General features: G+C 33.6%; 1 protein-coding gene across 1 annotated transcript in view; it reads left to right on the forward strand.

The window, feature by feature from the left end:
* Positions 1 to 19,001, forward strand: part of LOC123657740 (fatty acid 2-hydroxylase) — a 32,090-nt gene extending 13,089 nt beyond the window's left edge. The window contains exons 2-7 of the mRNA XM_045593255.1: positions 13,680 to 13,902; positions 15,154 to 15,156; positions 15,311 to 15,483; positions 16,438 to 16,564; positions 17,975 to 18,094; positions 18,438 to 19,001. Of these exons, the coding sequence (XP_045449211.1) occupies positions 13,680 to 13,902; positions 15,154 to 15,156; positions 15,311 to 15,483; positions 16,438 to 16,564; positions 17,975 to 18,094; positions 18,438 to 18,523 (732 nt within the window). The 3' untranslated portion in view covers positions 18,524 to 19,001. The remainder of the gene's footprint in view (positions 1 to 13,679; positions 13,903 to 15,153; positions 15,157 to 15,310; positions 15,484 to 16,437; positions 16,565 to 17,974; positions 18,095 to 18,437) is intronic.
* Positions 19,002 to 21,575: the final 2,574 nt, after the last annotated feature.

The raw sequence follows: 21,575 nt of genomic DNA on the forward strand, positions 1-21,575 counted from the left end.
AAGTCGGTTAAAATAGACATTAGACTTCGTTTAAAGAGAAACTAAATTCCAATCAGTTGACGTACCTATTTGAAAAATTTTGTACGTTATTTTTTTTTTTTGTATGGTGTAACATCGATAAGATACTCAAATAAGAATGTCTATTAGGTACAAAATAGGTTCATAGCTTTATTTGTAAATTAATTAAATTTTGTAAATTAGTATCTTTAGATAAGCTCAAGTGCTACGGGGCTATATAGCTATATAAGGAAATGAACAAAAGGAATTTATTAGTTTTAATGATAAGCTACAAAACGATATTTGAATTTTTGACTAGGCGTTGCACCGGACCCTATAATATTTTAACTGGTTATTTTAGCATAGTTAATTTTCCAGATTAAGGGCACGTGTATGAAATTCTTTTTGACCCCTCTTAGAAGCCCCTGTAGATATTTCTTTTGTGTCTATAATGTTGAATGGCCAGCTTTTGTGAAGTAACAAACTTCACAACTATTAAAAAATTTGTTCATAGAACAGAAAAAGCTATAATATTATCCAGAAAAATACCCTAATTTGTGACACGTGAACGTTCAGGTTTTAAGTTTTCACGTCTCTACTGTCTTACCCACTACATCAACATAGAGCCTCACCTCAATGTTTTTAAACATGTTACGTTAACCTGTATACGAATATACTTATGTGGCAATAAATTCGTTTTATTATTTCTTTTTCTCAAAATTGATTCTCCGCGTCATTTCTTTATTACATAGTATAAAACAGTCGCTTCCCGCTGTCTGCATGCTTAGATATTTAAAACAACGCAACGGACTTTGATGCGGTTTTCTTTAGGAAATAGAGTGATTCTAGAGGAAGGATTATATGTATTACATGCATAATATAGTAGAGAAACACTGATAGTTTTTGCAACCGTGCGAAGCCGGGGCGGGTTTTCATTCAGGCTAGTTTATTATATAAGGAAATACTTGTTATAATTAATATAATAAATCTTGCATATAATTTCTATTTTCTAAAACCAACGTACTAGTTTTGTCAAATAGCCATGACTTTTATATACTCACACCGGCATATTTAGCGAAGTTCCGCTAAATATGCCGGTGTGTTTATTTAGGAAACCTATTAAATTGTATTAATGTTGTACAATGATTGTGTTGTGTGCCATAGTTGGTAAATAATTAAATAAATAAATGAATGTCTGAATCCATGACTGTGGTCCTCTTCTACCGAGACGAAAGTTTGTAGCTTTATCCACAAATTGAGAACTGATATTACATATCTCAAAATATCGCCTACTGAAACGTGTTGGATTCTAAACGATATTATTAAACTAGCTGTGCCCGCGACTTTCCACGAAATTGTAAAAAAAAGTTATTTTGGCTTATGTACCGTGTATACATCCATGTTGGTGGTGAGGCCACGTTGGCGTTTGGTTGGGCACACATGACAAACATTTGTATTGGCTATACAGGTGTTTGCCGTGGTCTGGGTGTTTGTGCAGTCCTTGTGGGTCTCCCAACCGTGCCTCGGAGAGCACGTTAAGCCGTCGGTCCCGGTTGTTATCATGTACATCTGATAGCGATCGTTACTCATAGTACGAAATATATCCGCCAACCCGCATTGGAGCAGCGTGGTGGATTAAGCTCTGATCCTTCTCCTTCATGAGGAAAGAGGCCTATGCGCAGTAGTGGGATATTACAGGCTGAAGCGTATACATCCATATGCATTTAGTAAAAAGCGGTTATTTTAATATGCTAAACAGACACTCCAATTTTATCCATTTGTATAGATTAGCATAACTCATTCATAACGAAATTTGTCTCTATAATGTAATAAAAATATTTTCGTAATATCAATGTATTAATTCAATATCGTCACACCTCTTCTAGTTTCTGTCTGTTAATGTTCCTTTTCGCGTTTACTGGAACAAACGTCCCTTAGCGACAAGCGGACACATCTTATTATTTAAAGTGTTATATCTTAACTAATATTATAAAGCTGAAGAGTTTGTTTGTTCGTATATGAAGAACTATTTTATGTTGAATAATAGAATAACTGAGGTAGGGCACGGCATCAAATATCCTGCTCAAAATTATGCATGACCGACTGAGGACCTTGATCTTACACAAGATCACAGTTAGATAATACTGCTATCAAGCAGTGTTTTCTTGTGGCGAGTGAGGTAGCCGGAGCTCCTAGGGTGATTGGGGGTAGGCTCGGCAACGCGCTTGCGGTGCTTATGGTGTTGCAGGCGTCTATAAGCTATGGTAATCGCTTACCATCAGTTGTGTAAAAAAAATATCGCTATATATTTTAGCATGGTTTTTCCTCAAAGTAAGGCGGGCGATACCGCGATGTGCATCTCGTATATTATGAATGCGAGCATTTGTGGTGCTGGATGGATCGATGGATGGATGTATGATTGATACTCTTTTGATATTACTGCACCGAAATGAGTTAAACTAGACGTAGATAGTTGGAGATCTAAAAAAAACTAACCTAAATCTTGGTTACTTTTTACCCTAGTATCCCTACGAAATCGGAAGTTAAATGGGTGAAACCATGGGCTGTATAGTCTTTTACAATAGATAATAACGTATAATAACGTTAAATAAAATTAATTTGTTAAATAAATTCGCGGAACACAACTTTAAAAATAAAAAGATGTTAAAAACTGCTTTAATATGTACAAATTGTTTATTTCGCATTTGATTGTTTGTCATTATATCGACGACAAGTACTTAACTCAAATCAGCTATACTCAAAGTGTCCTCCGCAAAGTATTTTTTGATGCTCCATGAAAATATATGACCACATATTGAAAAAAAAATACTAAATTACTATATAGAAGATTGATTGATTGATTTAATGGCTTACAGTTTTGCCCATGGAGCACAGTTGAACTTGTAGTAGACTACAGCAAACTAAAATTCAAATTTGAAATTAAAAAGATGTCAAACGGTATTTATTAATTATTTTTAGAAATTACGTCAGATATTCGATTATAAATTAACTGTAATTATTACTTATTAATAAAAACTAGTAGTCGCCTAGTGCTCGAAATTCGACTATAATTAAAAATTTAAATTAAAAAAACACAAAATAATGAAAATAAAGAACTCTTTTTAAAAAAAATTCAATTTGATTCACAATCAACAAAAGAGTATAATATGCGTGAGTGTGTCAAATATACATGGTTAGTGTATGTAATTTTTTTTTATTTAATATATTTTTATGCATAATTTAAATAAAATATTAGCATTCTGCTCTCTTTCTCTATATAAACTAAAAAAGGTACGAAATTTAATGAAACAACTTTTTTCGGATTTTATCGCGGTTTATTATTATCTTTTGATTCCCGACGTTTCGGATACTTTACAGCAACCATGGTCACGGGGGGACTGAGGTGTCAGACGTCCCAACGTTACAAAGTTATTCGAAACTACCCGACATACATCAATATCTTATACAGTCCTATCTACGCAGAATGTGCTAATTGAGTCTTTAATCTGTGGTGAATTATGCTTGGTTTTTGATTTAATTATATTAATAATGGGGTCCCAAGCAGGTGGTAATTGCCAGCCATCTTCTCTATTGAAATTTGGATGTTTTTTAATTTCAATAGCCTCACGGATCATCCTTGGTTGGAATCGGTGTTCTTTTGCGAGGATCTGTGGTTTATCGAATCTAATATAATGGCTAGCTGTGTCTAGACTGTGTTCACAGATTGCGGACTTAGTATAGCGACGATGTTTTAAGTCAGCTATATGTTCTTTAACGCGAGTTTTAATCGATCGTTTTGTTTGTCCTATATAAGAGAGACCACAGTCACAATCAAGCTTGTATACTCCTGCATCTTGTAAGGGTATATGACACTTGACAGATGGTAAAAATTGACTTATCGTTTTTGGCGGCTTGAAAAAAGTTTTTATAGAAGCTCGCTTTAAGATGAAGCCAATCTTGTCAGTGACCCCTTTCATAAAAGGTAGCACAGCAGGTACTCGTTCGACGGTGGCTGGTTTCACACGTTCACTGCGATGAGGACGCGGTACCCGAAGCTTGTTGTCTCGCAGTACTTGCTTGACATGCTGAAGTTCGGTCTCCAGGTGTCGCTCATCGCAGATCCCTCGTGCTCTCTGAAACAAAGATTTACCCACGGTAGCTAACTGTGTTGGATGATGGTGTGATTCACCGTTTAAGTACCTATCCGTATGGCCCTATCCGTATATACAGTGTATAGAAAGCATACCCATACGGATAGGTACTTAAACGGTGAATCACACCATCATCCAACACAGTTAGCTACCGTGGGTAAATCTTTGTTTCAGAGAGCACGAGGGATCTGCGATGAGCGACACCTGGAGACCGAACTTCAGCATGTCAAGCAAGTACTGCGAGACAACAAGCTTCGGGTACCGCGTCCTCATCGCAGTGAACGTGTGAAACCAGCCACCGTCGAACGAGTACCTGCTGTGCTACCTTTTATGAAAGGGGTCACTGACAAGATTGGCTTCATCTTAAAGCGAGCTTCTATAAAAACTTTTTTCAAGCCGCCAAAAACGATAAGTCAATTTTTACCATCTGTCAAGTGTCATATACCCTTACAAGATGCAGGAGTATACAAGCTTGATTGTGACTGTGGTCTCTCTTATATAGGACAAACAAAACGATCGATTAAAACTCGCGTTAAAGAACATATAGCTGACTTAAAACATCGTCGCTATACTAAGTCCGCAATCTGTGAACACAGTCTAGACACAGCTAGCCATTATATTAGATTCGATAAACCACAGATCCTCGCAAAAGAACACCGATTCCAACCAAGGATGATCCGTGAGGCTATTGAAATTAAAAAACATCCAAATTTCAATAGAGAAGATGGCTGGCAATTACCACCTGCTTGGGACCCCATTATTAATATAATTAAATCAAAAACCAAGCATAATTCACCACAGATTAAAGACTCAATTAGCACATTCTGCGTAGATAGGACTGTATAAGATATTGATGTATGTCGGGTAGTTTCGAATAACTTTGTAACGTTGGGACGTCTGACACCTCAGTCCCCCCGTGACCATGGTTGCTGTAAAGTATCCGAAACGTCGGGAATCAAAAGATAATAATAAACCGCGATAAAATCCGAAAAAAGTTGTTTCATTAAATGAGTAAAATTCGCGTAAACATTAGAAAACAATATAAGGTACGAAATTTCATACTCCCCGTTCGAGCAATTTTCGTAAAAAAGGGATACAAAGTTTTTTCTTTACGTATTAATATATAGATAGCACACAGAAGTAGATTTTGTATTATTTTAGAGCTCCGTCAAATGTTATGCTTCCTAAAAGGGTTCAATTTCTAAAAAAATATGAGAACTGATAGTATAATTCTGAAATAATAATTTCTTTTCTACGGATAATTGGACAAGAAATACAGCCATTCTGATATCGTATAAGTACCTACTTCTGGTTTAAGTGTTACCTTGCTATATTTATGACTAAGTAATAACACACATTTTTATGTGCATTATCCATAAATAAAATCTTAGAAGAATATAAAAATATTTCAACATTGTACTTAAGGTTTTTAAACTACTAACTGATCGGCAATCTTCGTACATTCATATTTTTGTTCCTAAATGTACTATTATTTAAAACTTTATTCTATACAAACGTTTGAAAAAAAAATAATTATGCAATTTAGTGCAGTCTGTAAAAAAGCATAAAATTATTGCATTCAATGTAGTTGAAGTATTTTTTTTATTAATTATCTATAAACCTAGCTGAAGTCTGTATGACCTTTTTTGGTCAGTAAATTAAAAAAAAAAGTTTTTCGAGAATGAAAACGATTCTGCAAAATTTAAAAGAAACGATATGTTTGGGTGGGGATTACACTCAGTACAAGTTGTAACATTTAGTAAATAAACGAATATACAATTATTTAAATTTCATAATTTAACTGAGGAGGGGCACAATAGGAAATATCTTGCTCAAAATCTGGAGCAGCTGACTGGGGAAGTACCCCGAACTTAGAGTATACATTACAGACTGTGTAATGTATACTCGAAGGCCCCGAAATTACAGAAAATAACAGCTAAATATTACGGTTATCAAGTAGTATTGTTTTCCTGTGGTGTTTAAAGTGCCCAAAGCTTCAGGGGAGGGGCGAGTGTAGGGTCAGCAACGTTACTATGATTCCGGTGTTGCAGGTGTGCATAGGCAGTGGTAACCGTTTACCATCAGGTGGGCCATACCATTAGCTACCCTAATGGTATGAAAAAAAATGTAACTTGCCATAGGAACGTGAATATTACAATGTCATTTGACTTTGAATGCTTAAGAAGAAATAAAAAGTATAAGTGGGTCGAACCTTTTTTTTAAATATTAACGTCTTAAAGTTATTTAGTCGTTCAAGTGTCGATACATATTTTGTGTTATAATAGACTTAAGATTAGTCATGTCAAAGAACTTTTTTGTATTTATTCGAGGGTCACATTTCACCACATTCGTTCTAACTCTTAAGAGCACTACATTTAGAAAAACAAAAAATTATTAAGTGTTCCACGTGTTTTTATACTACTTAAAGTCAAATAAATAATATAGTCTGTGTTATAAAATAATATATTTTAATTGAAAAGCTTGTCTATTTTATAATAAGGTAATCTATAGATAGATACCAAATCGTGTAAAAATGTGATGTTGTGAATATTCAGGGTCAAAATATACCATAACGACGATAAACAAACATATAAATGGCACGAGGATTAATAAAACTTACGAAACAGATTTTAATAAGAATTCAATGTTTACCGACCCTGAATCGGCTTTGATTAGATTTCTAGATTGTAAGTACGGCTTGTAGCATATATTTTTAATAGCGCCTGGTTTCGTTCCTGCTGATGTATAATAGCACAGTTATGCATTAGCGTTGCTATTTACTTTTTCTAGGCGACTGATTTAATTTTGGAATACCCTCGTATTGTATTACGTCGCGGTTCACCTTAGGGGGTAGTTGTGTCGCGACGCGCGGGGTATGCTAGGGTATATAAGCCTCAAGGCGAGTGTTTGCGGCCTTTTTTGCTTTTTTGCTCTTTGCTCTTTTTTTGGGTTGGATTCTCTCGCCGTCTTAAGATCTGAGTGCAATTTATTGTGGGTGAGTCATTGTAGTTTCTTATGGTATAAGCTTTGCTTAAGTGTTAGCAATTAACAATTTAACAATTTTTTAGCACGTAGCACTGGCCCCACGTTGGGCGCCAGTGCTACGTGCTAAAAAATTGTTTGCTGGGTTAGAGAGTCACCCACAACTCCTAACACGAGACACAAGAGAGAGAGTAAAAAAAATCCTACAGAATCTTAATTTTTTTTTCAAAACACACAAAATCAACTTACACTTAAGCAAAGCTTATACCATAAGAAACTACAATGACTCACCCACAATAAATTGCACTCAGATCTTAAGACGGCGAGAGAATCCAACCCAAAAAAAGAGCAAAGAGCAAAAAAGCAAAAAAGGCCGCAAACACTCGCCTTGAGGCTTATATACCCTAGCATACCCCGCGCGTCGCGACACAACTACCCCCTAAGGTGAACCGCGACGTAATACAATACGAGGGTATTCCAAAATTAAATCAGTCGCCTAGAAAAAGTAAATAGCAACGCTAATGCATAACTGTGCTATTATACATCAGCAGGAACGAAACCAGGCGCTATTAAAAATATATGCTACAGGCTATCATATCACGCGTGTCTACTTATTATTTATTCTGATAACATTATAATTGTGGACCAGTTGCTACTGGTTATCACGTGGAAATTAGTTAAACTGTCTATTGACCGTCAAGCTATTACGTAACTTTCAAGAATGGAGCGATCGCGGAAATATGCAAATTAATCGCTATAAGGTCTCCTTTGAATATTAAATATTCGATCGATCGACTAGCCCGTTTGCGCTGGTCGTATCAACCCTATTTTCTACAACGGGTTCGATTCTTACCCCGAGTAATATTAATTGTAATGAAAAAATATTGATATATCTAAAATACGTGACACACGAGGGACATACGAACTTGTGTGTACTTTCATAATATAAAAAATATGGGACAATGCTGTCTATTTTGCTTACGATCCGTTTTCATTAAGTTAATCTTTTTGCTTTAGGGCATGAAATTCTTCTTCTAAAAAGTGTTGTCACGTATATGTCACTTATTTATTAGTAAAATTCGCAGATAAATTGATTAAGCGTTATCAAAGAATAGCTAAAGACGAGAGATTTTTTACCATATTTATTTTACGCATGGAATTTAATAAAAATGTTATTGTTCAGTTCGCGGAGATATAAATTAAATAAATTTCTAAAATTAAAAGTAGACTAAGTTACTCCTTATTAAATCACCTATGTGCCAGTGAAAGTCTGTGCAAAATCAATCCAACCGTTTCAGAGATTAGACGGAACAAACAGACAGACAGAAAAAATTGTAAAAATGTTATTTTGGTATACGTACCGTGTATAGATCCATAATTATGCATTTAGTAAAAAGCGGTTATTTTAATGTTACAGAAACTCCAATTTCATTTATTTGTATAGATATTTAAAATTATAATAAATAATTTCATATAATTATGATGGTAAAATATAGCATCTAGTTGTTTTGATTGTAATCGATAGAAGCAAAACATAGGTATGTTGCAGTCATGGTAATTTTGTGTCTACAAAGTAAACGTGTAAGGTTCATTATATTATATTTATTTAATTTTTTGAAATAAACCTCTATTTTTTGTAGTAAAATTTTGTTATATTGATAACCGATAAAAGTGATTATATTGTTGACTTTTCGAAAGAAAATCAGTATATTGAAGGATACCGTTTAGCAGAAGCTCCCATTTTGTCAAATAATATTGTTTTTATTTTGTTTAGTGTTGTGGTAAATCGTTGAGAAACAGGAACAGGACAGTACAGTACACAGGAAGCAGGAAATGTTTTGCTCTTCAAGCAACCTGACTGGAAGTATCCCAGCCTTATTATTATAAAAGTTCTTAAAGAATATTACTGTCTTAAGTAGTGTTGTATTTCTATATTGAGTAAGAACTCATGAGTTAACTGTGATGGTACCGGAGGTGTTGTTGGCATGCAGGTACTTACGACACGCTAACAATACCTCCTGTTGTTTGGATTGTGTTTTTCTTATTCTCGGACATAGGATTTAAATACAGGAAATAAAATAATAATACACTAAATTTAAGAAGTCAATATTAAAAAGTCATCTATATAAATATAAATGAATGTTGCTAAGCGCACTCAAGAATGGCTCGGACAATTTGACAATTTTTTATTTGTATGTTTCTTAAGGCCCACGGAAGGTTTAATCATCATCATCATCATCATCACTTCAGCCTATCGCAGTCCACTGTTGGACATAGGGCTCCACAAGTTCACGCCAAAAATGGCGCGAACTCATGTGTGTTGCTCATAGTCACTCGGCTTGTGTATTTCAAAGCCAGTAATTGGATGGCTATCCCGCCATTGGTCGGCTTTTTGTTTCAAGGTAGTAGTGGAACTGTGTTATCCCTAAATGAATCAAAAATAAAAAATGAAAATCGAAAAAAATCCCGAAAGTCTTGCATATTAGATTATTATCTCCTACGTGACGTTACTTTGTCACGTAAGAGATAACTGAGCCGCAGCAGGATATATCCTGCTCAAAATTTGGAGCAGCCTGACTGGTTAAGTACTTCGAGGCTAGGCTTTAGATTAAGAATCGCATTTTGAAGTTAGATAGGTTAGAATTAATTTTTTTTCTAACCAAATTATGTCGATAAACAGTCTAATTTGGTGATTAGATAGGTTAGGGTTGTTTTTTTTTGTAATGAAGTTATGCCGGTAAACGGTCAAATTTTGAGCTTAAATAATTCGACGGTTCTTAATCTAAAACCCCTTACAGAAGATTAGAACGAAATAATACTGCTTTCAAGCAGTGCTGTATTCCTGTGGTGAGTAAGGCAACAAGAGCTCCTGGTTAGAATTGGTGGTAGGGTCGGCAACGCGCTTGCTATGCTTCCGGAATTGCAGGCGTCTATAAGCTGCGGTAATCGCTTACCATCAAGTGAGCTGTGCGCTTGGTTGTCGAACAAGTCGTATAAACATAACGTAGAAACGTTTTTTAACGATGCGTTGAATTTCGCCCATTATCACCATCTGATTATCGCCTTGTTGCACGAAGGCCGTCATTACCCACCGAAAAACTATGAAATTGAACATTTGACGCTAAACAATTTTTTACATAGAATGTATTTATAATATCTGTGACCAGATATGTATGTTTAATTGCAGGTTTAGTATAAAGACACTGACTTTAATATTAATGTGTAGTTTTAAAATTTTAAAGTATGTATTAATATACCACCATTATGATCACAATTCAGCCTGTAACAATCCGCTGCTGGGCATAGGTCTCTTTCTCTATTTAGAAGTTTCAATTAAAGGTTGGCGGTTGCCAGATATATTCCCTACTATGACATCGCTCTGGTTTAGTGGCGTGTGTGCCGCGTATGCGCTTAATTACCGGCGATTATGGGTTTGATTCCCGCTTGAGATAGATTTGTATTTTGTGTACATATTACATTTCGGTCTGGGTGTTTATCCTTGTGGGTATCCCGACATTACCTCGGAGAGCACGTTAAGCTGTCAGTCCCGTTTGTTATCATGTACACCTGATAGCAATCGTTACTCATAGTAGGGAATTAACTGTCTATCCGAAATTGAGTAGCGTAGTGGATTAAGCCCCGAACCCCTTCCCTACATGGAGAATGAAACCTATGCCCAGCGTTGGGAAGTTATACAAAGTTAATAGTAACGATTGTTATCAGTTATCTATGGTAATAATTGAGTTTGCTCGCAAACGAAAAAAAACCAACTTCAATTACATCGACGAGTAATACAACGTAGATCGACGAAAAAATAGTCAAGCAACTACGCGTTATCAAAGATTACTCAAAAAGTAGTTATCAGATCTCGATAAAATTTAAATGTGAACACATGATCACCATCAGCTTTCGATTAAATTAAAAATTATCAAAATCGGTACACCCAGTAAAAAGTTATTACGGATTTTCGAGAGTTTCCCTCGATTTCTCTGGGATCCCATCATCAGATCCTGGTTTCCTTATCACGGTACCAAACTAGGGATATCCTCTTTCCAACAAAAAAAGAATTATCAAAATCGGTACATCCAGTAGAAAGTTATGCGGTATAATACAACGTAGGTCGACGAAAAAAGCGTCAAGTAAAAACGCATTATTAGATATAGCTCAAAAAGTAGTTGTTAGATCTCAAATAAATTTAAATGGGACCAATTGGCACACACCACCTTTCGATTAAAACAAAATTTGTCGAAATCGGTCCATCCGGTCAAAAGTTCTGATGTAACATACATAAAAAAAAAAAAAATACAGTCGAATTGAGAACCTCCTCCTTTTTTGGAAGTCAGTTAAAAACTACGACTATCTGCTTAGCACGGTGGCGACACCCACAACCAGACCGAAAATTAATATTGTAAATATCCATCCCGAGTGGGAATCGAACTTGGAATCGCCGACGTGTGAGCGCCCACACACACGGTGCACGCACCACTACACCAGAGCTACCATAAAGCAATAGTTTACAAAATTTTACAGTTAACACATATAAGCACAAAATGTTATTATGCTTTTATTTAATACTAGGTTCTACGCGCGACTTCGTCCGCGTGGAACAGACGCGCGCGTAATACTTGATCAGTATTTTGCTGCGATGTTATTTTAAAATTGTGATATTTCCAGAAATACTCATTGAAATCGAATTATGTAAAAGGCTATTTTTTTTTAAATTAAATACTTGTGATGAATAACGTATTTATTTAGATAAGGATTAATATATTGTTTATACAGACATCTCGTAAATAATGCATTATTTTAGAACAAACTTGGTTAGCATAAAAGAGGTTATAGTGGGCCAACCTTAAAAGATAGATATATGTTGTCGCTGACTTTTTTTTAGAACTTTTAAAGGGGAAAAATACTGTCATACATGATTTTTCCGAAAGTTTAACTGTTACCGCAGCGCACGCAGCGGATGCTCTCAAAAGGTTTTTCTTTTTTTGAAACATTATTCATTGGCGCTCCGCTCCTTTTGGTCTTAGCATGATGATATATAGCCTAACCTAACCTTCCTCGATAAATGGGCTATCTAACACTTAAAGAATTTTTCAAATCGGACGAGTAGTTTCTGAGATTAGCGCGTTCAAACAAACAAACAAACAAACTCTTCAGCTTTATATATTAGTACAGATTTGTATAGCATTGCTTATGTAGATAAATTATTTAGATTTTTGTAATTGTCGTGTAAATTTACAAATTGTTAGTATGTGTCCATATCTTGGTTAACTATATTTGTATTTGATAAGATAGTTGATATTGGGTCGAATATATCAGACAGGTAGCAAAAAAAGAATGTATTTCTATAGTAGTGCATTTTTAATAGGTACTTTAAAAATATACATATTTTTTATCTATAAATAAACTTATAACTTTCTGACAAAAAGTTAAAAATGTTTTAATATATAATGTTACCGACTGAACCGAATTACTACAGAAATTAAATGAGGTATTGCTATTTTACTGAATTTTAATTTCATTTTTTTAAGTGCACAATTATATTTTAATATTTTTTTTTAACGTCGTCCTATAATTATTAAAACTGTTTTTTTTTGTCTGACACTTCTCATTCTTAACATACTCTCTTAAGGTTTTTTATTTGAGTGAAACGTGTGTAAAGTTCGTGATTTAATTGACTTCATAAAAATATATGGTTTTATTAAAAAAAAGGAATGCTTAATTAAACTCATATTCTTCTGGAAAAAGTAGTTCGCTAAAATAAATACACGTTACAAAAAAAAAAACTTACTATTTTGACTAGCCCGTTGGCACAGTTCACGCTTTCTGCTTCGTCGGTTGTGTGGTCGATTCACGCCTGTGTCTTGGTGTATGATTTATACCTATACAAATAAATACAATTGGAGAATTTGTTTCTAATATTAAAATAACCGCTTTTTACTAAATGCATAGTTATGGATGTATACAGGTTACGTATACCAAAATAAAAAATTTACAATTTTTGTCTATCTATCTGTCTGTTCGTTCCGACTAATCTCTGAAACGACTAAACCGATTTTGATGGAACTTTCACTGGTAGACAGCTGAGTAAAAAGGAGTAGCTTAAGCTACTTTTATTTTGAATTTATTTTTATTTTGAATATTTATTTTATAACTCTGCGAACTGAACAATAACTTTTTGTCAAATTCCACGCGAATGAAGTCGCGGGCACAGCCAGTTTATTTATATATGTACTATTTCTATGTAAATTATAAAAAAATAGCTATATCAGTCGGCTATTACCTATAACGCAAGCATTAAGCTGCTTAGCTTAGGATCAGACCACCCTGTGTAACATATATATTAGATCTTTGTTAATTGATTATGTTTTTTTTTTAAAAACGGTTTTTAACACTCAAACATTATCTGGGTTTGATTTTAAAAATTGCGTCAAACGTTGTACACACACCCGTCCTACTACGGCCTTCAGTGACCACCAAGTAAAATAAATTATTTATAAAGGTACAGGGTCTGATGTATTATTCGTATGTATTTTTTTCCAGAGTAGACTCGACTGGTCAAAGCCTCTCCTCTCGCAGTTGCACAAGATCGCACCAGATTACCAGAAATGGATGAACAGCGCGGTTTACAGGAAGTGTAGGCTATTCTCGAACCCCATATTGGAGAGTATGACCTTCACACCGTGGTACTTCGTGCCCCTCTTCTGGATACCGATCATCGTGTACCTGGGAGTTTCGCAGTACATTGAACATGTACTTTGTAAAGGTTAGTACGTTTCATTTATGAAAACCTATTAAAAATGGGATGACCTAGTAAGTTGATAAAGTATTTTTATTGATAAACGATTAAGAATTTGTCCAATTTTTACGATACGCTTCACACTCAACGATCCCGGATTCTCTCCTGGAGGCCGGAGGTCCGGAAACACAATATATCAGCAGTGAAGCCTAGACCACGAAAACATCTATATGACCAATACAAATGTTTGTCATGTGCGGGAATCGAACCCGCGACCGCTAGCGTGAATGTAGCACGAATTTTACTCATACCGGTACACTTATCTGTAAGATAATAATCTTAACAATTTTCTGTATTTAATATAATAATATTAAAGATTAAATATCTCGATAAAATTCGGACATAAAATACTACATAATACTAATAATACATCTTAGAATAAAATGTAATCATATTATTAATTTATTGCAAATATTCGTTTAGATAGTTATGTTTTGTTATGAGAAACGTAAACGTAATTAACATTATTCAGCATTTTATTCTTGACTAGCGACCCGCTCCGGCTTCGCACGGGTATAAAATATAATTATAGCCTATGTCATTCACTGAAAAAATGACTATAATGCGGTCCGTGGCCCGCACGCATTAACTTAGAGTAAAAGCCGGCCGGAACCGCCGCAAACGCTACGTACCGCGATTTTTAAATCTGTAATATCTTCGAAAATATTCATTTAAATCATATGCTGTAAAGGGCCATATAGATCTATATTAAATAAAAAATATATTTAAGGTATTTAATTGGATAAGGATTAATACTGTATTGGTTAAAATCGCTTCGAAAATTAGCCATTATTTGTCGTAAAAAGTAAATGACAAAAAATGTTATTGTGGGATATCCATAAGAGATAGGTATATACCATCGCGGAGTTTTCTGTAGACCTTTTCAATGTGTACAATACTTAGTACATTATTTTGATAAATCTCGTAGGGTTCAGCCTGCGTTTGCAATTTAAGCGAAAAAAAATAATAATTATTTACGACATAACATTAGAAAACTCAAAAATAACAGTATTTCTCCACTATTTAATGGATGTTATTATACATATAAACCTTCCTCTTGAATCAATCTATCTATTAAAAAGAACCGCATCAAAATCCGTTGCGGAGTTTTAAAGATTTAAGCGTACATACATGTGCAGGGACAGAGAAAGCGACTTTGTTTTATACTATGTAGTGATATAGTAAGTATTATCAATTTGATTCCACGGTTGCTGATAGAGTGTTGTACGTTTTTAAGGTATATTGTTACCAGCAGGAAGAAAAAAATTATTGACGGTTTGACCGCAACTACTATTTCAAATAACTTTAATTAAATTATTTATTCTATAATATGTTTTTATTTGACTATGTTATATAAGAGATTTTTTTCTTTCAGATTGCACAGAACATAGTCTAACAAAACTTCAATTTCTACAACACATAGCGACCGGTTTGGTCATATGGACACTGTTGGAGTACTCTCTTCACAGATGGGTATTCCACTATGATCCCGGCTCATCAATTAAATTAATTCAAGCACACTTCTTAATCCATGGGATGCACCATAAGGTACGAAGGCTACATATATAATACATATATTTTTAATATTAGGGCCTGCGTACATCAAGTTTTTCAAAAGTGCATTTGTAGCGATAGAGATACGCACGCAAGTCAGCCGCAGTCTGTAGAACTTTGCACATGCGAGTATATAGCGACGCAGATGCAATGCTAAAGCATATATGCAACTGTGCAACAGTACTGATGCGTTGGTCAGTTACGTTTTTGAACAGAACGTAGTTTATAAGTAGCACGATTTTGTCGGTATTCGGTAGAGACAGCATTAATTACATCAGAAACGTTTTAACTGGAGACAAAAAATCCCTGACCATAGATAGGGCGCGCGCTAGTGACGCGCCATCGCGAATTTTAGTTAATAAGTTATTACGATAATAACTTAATAGATACCTTTTCTCGTCTGGACTCTTTGCTTGGATCGATTTGATGGAATAGGCCAGGAATACTTAAATAATTTTATATCCCTCCAATGACGTCGTTGTAATAGTTATAATCATATTACTAAAGTCTACATCATTGTCGTATACTTTTTGATGTTTATCGGTGCATCCACACGGCATACTTATGAAACATTTTTGAACATTATGTAATGTCCAGTAATAAAAAAAAAGCTTCTAAGAATTATTTCCATATTTTGTAAGTAGTATAGGTATGAGTAATACTGTTATTTATATTTTAGAGTGATGTGTTTGCTACTTTTGATGTAGGTCATTTACAGTTTCTGATATTTGGGCTCTGCCGCAAGCGCAACAGTTAGATGTACAGTTTATATATAAATTATAAATTTAGTGACTACGAAAGATCCAAAAATGTAACAGGTAGGATACAGCACGACATTTCCTGCAGTGTTCTACGTCAATAAAGAAAGTCTGATAATGTTTAGTTAGCCCCAACACCGGTTTTTTTCATACAATTATACAATTTATGACGTATACTCTTTAATTGTAGGTTCCATTCGACGGATTGAGACAAGTATTTCCACCGATACCTGCTTTGCTGATAGCAAGCATCATTTACGTGCCTGTTCATATTTTGCTGTCTTATCCACTGATCAAGATGACTGGAGGATTAATAGGTAAACTATTCGTATTTAAATTTATAATTAACATTGATCAAACTTCTTTCAGCTTCATTCTCTTCACCCAAATGTTGTCTAGACAAGATCGTTCTTTAGCGATTTACTTGATTTAAGTTTTGTGCCTAGCATTTGTGTAGTCACTGTTTTGGATAACTGATTTTATGTTTGTCTACTGAATTTTGATTAATTATATGTATGTGGTGTTTACATGAGTTGTGCATTCAGATTAAACGTAATGTATGTTCCGTTTTGTAATGAATGTTTTATTGTAATAACTGCTGGTAAACCAATAAATAAATAAATATATAAGGTCACCTTTTGTATATTTGTATGTTTTATTTTATGTGTGTGTACAATAAAAAGTATATTGATTAGTTTCACTAGCGTTAATATGAGGATTGTGCGTACTATAATATTATATAGCCTCATACATGTACATGGAATATTTAGCACAAAATGAATTATTCAAATCAAACCAATTACTTCTTGAGATCTGCACTTTCTAAAAAACAAACAAACTCTTCAGGTTTCTAATAGTATAGGTTTTCGATTTGTTTTTTGTGGGTCAAAGTACATTAATTTGACGTCTATAGATTTCGTATATGATACTGTGATACGAGTATCTCAAGCCCGATAATATTAGTACTCAAAAATCTATAAAAAGATAGCGTTTGTTTTCTAATCTATGATTGTAACTCACTAGTCAATGTGACTTTTGTACCTTTTGATACGGGTATCAGGGTTATGTACGCCTTATTTCCTTTTCCGTTTCTCGCTGTCTGTATGCTTAGATCTTTAAAAGTACGAAACGGATTTTGATGCGGTTTAATGGTCTAAGTATAGAGACAGCGGGAAGGGATTTTGTTTTATACTATGTAGTGGATAGTATTATTTTATTTGAAAACAATGCTATACTTAATCAATTGTCTTTTTTAGGTATATCTTGATTAAATTAATAGCCAACTTTTATGTCACAGTTAGTTAGTTATAAAGTCAGGTTTATTATAAAAACTAGCTGTGCTCGCGACTTCGTCCCCGTGGAATAGTGACTTTACATGTTCAACGTGATTCTTTAAACTAGCACAACTTTTTTATTTGTGAACCGATTGACATGAAACAAACAATAAATGTTAAGCTAAGCTTGCCACAATATATTAGTAAAAAACATATCTAAATCGGATAAGCCGTTTCTGAGATTATCGTGCACAAACGCACAGACAAACAGACAAAAATTCTGACAATCATTGTTTTTGGTGCTGTTTGCGTTGATAAAGTTCCCAATAATTTTTTTTTCATATATCTTAAATGTACAGACAGCGACGCGTTACATTTTTATTATATGTATTGATGATTATATCTGTATATATGAAAAATTATATCAGAATATATACGCATTTATTTCTGCAGGTTATTTAATATACGACATGATACACTACTACGTGCACCACGGCTCGCCGAACGACGGGACGTATTTGTATGAAATGAAGCGGTATCACTCTAACCATCATTTCATCAACCACGATAAAGGTAATGATGGTCAAAGTACAGTCATAAAAATTTACACTTTTTTTTAAAGTGACAATTTACAATTTTAATATGTGTTTTTTTAATTTTTTTATGTTTTCTTAAATATTTTTATTTTAACTTTGTACCTACACGACTTATTGTTTAATTGACTGATTTATATTAATTTTATTTTTATACTTACTTCACTATGGTGTAGGTATAGAAAAAAAAAATCATGCATTAATGTTTCCACGTTTATTAATTTAAAAAAAAAGCATTGTTAAAAAGTATGCATCGTTAAGACCAAACAAATTTCCAGGCTTTAATTATATTTAACATATGTTTATTTTATCTTTTGTTTCAGCTTACGGCATTAGCTGTAAAATATGGGACTATGTATTCAAAACCATCGTGAAAGTAAAAAAGTTAGGATTTGCTTTGCGCTGGTAGTGTGGAATATGGATGTATTGAAATAAGTAAATTAGTATATGGTTTAAAAACGATATTAGTGATTTTAATTGTGATTTTATCCGTGAACGTATTTAAAAAAAAGTCAGATAAAACTGATTATATCAAAGTGAATGTGTGCAAATGTTCAAAATTCCTAAAGCAAGAGAAAGAAAGAAGGACCACAGAAACAACACAACAAAAAGAAAATTTGACAGTTGAGAGCACAGATAATATTACATCAAAAGAGAAACTATCACTTGCTTTAGATTTACAAATTAAATGGGGGACCAAAGTATTGTATTTTTATACATTTTTTTTCAGAAAAAAACTTTGTAAAAAATTTCTGTTTCATAAAAGTAATTTCAAACTTAATATTTTATAAATAGAAGATTATGAATAAAGACAATTAAGATAAGTTATCGTTTAAGGTGATAAGGAAATTTTATTGTAAAAGAAATATATGAGTTACAAGATTAAACTAGAGTATTTAATTTATTTATGTAATCTGTAAGCCACCATATACCTACCTGCATTATATAATATCATCTTAATATACATACACATATACAATGTGTAAATTGAAGGAGATTTTAGGGGTGGTCCATAACCACTTCAATATGATCTAATGCTCACCTCAGGACATTGGTTTATCCAAAACCAATTCTAGGGTAGATAACTAAAAAATTATAGCTCTGTTTTTTGTTGTTGTATAGGCCCAAGCCCTCTAAAAAATAATCCTTTTCACTAAAATGACATCATTGTGTGACAAGAGGGAATATACTACAAACTAAAAAGTATTCATTTTATAATTATGTTTGCTCGCAAACGAAAAAAAAACGACTTCAATTAAATAGACAAATAATACAACGTAGGTAAACGAATAAATAGTCAAGTAAATACGCGTTATCAAAGATTACTCAAAAAGTTGTGATCAGATATCCATGAAGTTTAAATGTGATCACATGATAAGCACTAGCTTTCGATTAAATCAAAAATCATCAAAATCGGTACACCCAGTAAAAGTAATGCGGTATAATACAACGTAGGTCGACGAAAAAATAGTCAAGTATAAACGCATTATTAGATACGACTCGAAAAGTAGTTATTAGATCTCCAATTAATTTAAATGGGACCAAATGGACACGCACTAACTTTCGATTAAAAAAATTTTGATCGAAATCGGTCTACCCAGTCAAAAGTTCTGAAATGACATACATAAAAAAATAATTATAATAAAAATAGGTAAAAAAACTTTTTAAGTTAAACGGTTTTATGTTAAACATACATTGCAATGTTTAAGATAAATGTACTAAAAACCAAAAAATAATAAAATAGATACAGTCGTGGGAATTATAAACATATGCATAGACTAGACTAAAATAAAACCGTGGGGCACGTCAATTGTCTACAAATTATCGACTTAATGTGCGATAGAAGAATCGTTTAATTCGTCGTTAAAATAGGCAGTTGGCCCGCAGACGGTGAGGAAATTACTATTTTCTTGCTCATGGAAATTCCAATAGTTATACACTCCATGTAAATAAAAGAGATGTTTCAACTTGTAGACAATTGACGTGCCCCACGGTTTTATTTTAGTCTAGTCTATGCATATGTTTATAATTCCCACGACTGTATCTATTTTATTATTTTTTGGTTTTTAGTACATTTATCTTAAACATTGCAATGTATGTTTAACATAAAACCGTTTAACTTAAAAAGTTTTTTTACCTATTTTTATTTTCTAGTTTTTAGTTTTTATTTCGCATTCTGTTTAATTCATTTAGTGCTTCATTATTGCAAGGCCCATCTTAAATATTGAGGTTGTATAGTGCACTGTATTCTTCTTGTCAAGCCCTTTTATTTGATACCCATATTGGTGGGATTGATAAAAAATTGTTATCAGACATTTGGTAGCGGCGGCCAGCTTAGATTTCAATTTTGCATAGTAAATTGTATTCTACTTGTTGAGACCTTTCATTTGATACCCATGTTGATGGGATTGATAAAACCTAAGTTATCCGCCATTTTGTAGAGGCCGCCATCTTGGATTTTAATTTTATATAGTACATTGATTATACTGGTTGAGCACTTTCATTTGATACCCATATTGATGGGATCGATAAAACCTACGTTAGCCGCCATTTTGTAGCGGCCGCCGTCTTGTATTTCAATTTTTTATAGTATATTGTATTCTGCTTGTTGAGCCCTTTCATTTGATACCCATATTGATGGGATTGATAAAACCTACGTTATCCGCCATTTTGTAGCGGCCGCCATCTTGGATTTCAATTTTTTATAGTATATTGTATTCTGCTTGTTGAGCCCTTTCATTTGATACCCATATTGATGGGATTGATAAAACCTACGTTATCCGCCATTTTGTAGCGGCCGCCATCTTGGATTTCAATTTTTTATAGTATATTGTATTCTGCTTGTTGAGCCCTTTCATTTGATACCCATATTGATGGGATTAATAAAACATAAATTATCCGCCATTTTGTAACGGCGGCCATCTTGAATTTATAATGATAATGAATAAACATAATTGTATTGTCACCAAAATCCAAAGTGTATACAAAATTTCAGATTAATCGGTTGACAGGAAAAGGGTGAAATTTGAATTACTAAATTTGACCCAAGAATAAATAATAAATAAAAAATAAAACAAACGGGGTGAGCTAAATAAAACCGTTTAAAAATACAGTCGAATTGAGAAACTCCTCCTGTTTTTGGAAGTCGGTTAAAAATATAATATGTAAGATTAAATTAGCGGAATGGCAATACGAAATAATATGACCACGTGACAAGCAAGCGTTATAGAATCATGAAATTAATTTGACCTAATTTATGGATAAGGACTTATCATAGAACGATATAAGAATTCCAAATAAATTAATCTGTTAGTTTAAATATTGACATACTGTCAAGCATTGCTTTAAAATATCAATACCATTTACAACAATTGGAATGCCATATAATTACAATATTTAGTTTTGATTTTATTTTACCTTATTCTATAAGTTTCTGTAGGTATTACTATGCTCTGTGCCTA

This window comes from Melitaea cinxia, chromosome 11 (genome assembly GCF_905220565.1).
Source record: "Melitaea cinxia chromosome 11, ilMelCinx1.1, whole genome shotgun sequence".
NCBI classification, from domain to species: domain Eukaryota; kingdom Metazoa; phylum Arthropoda; class Insecta; order Lepidoptera; family Nymphalidae; genus Melitaea; species Melitaea cinxia.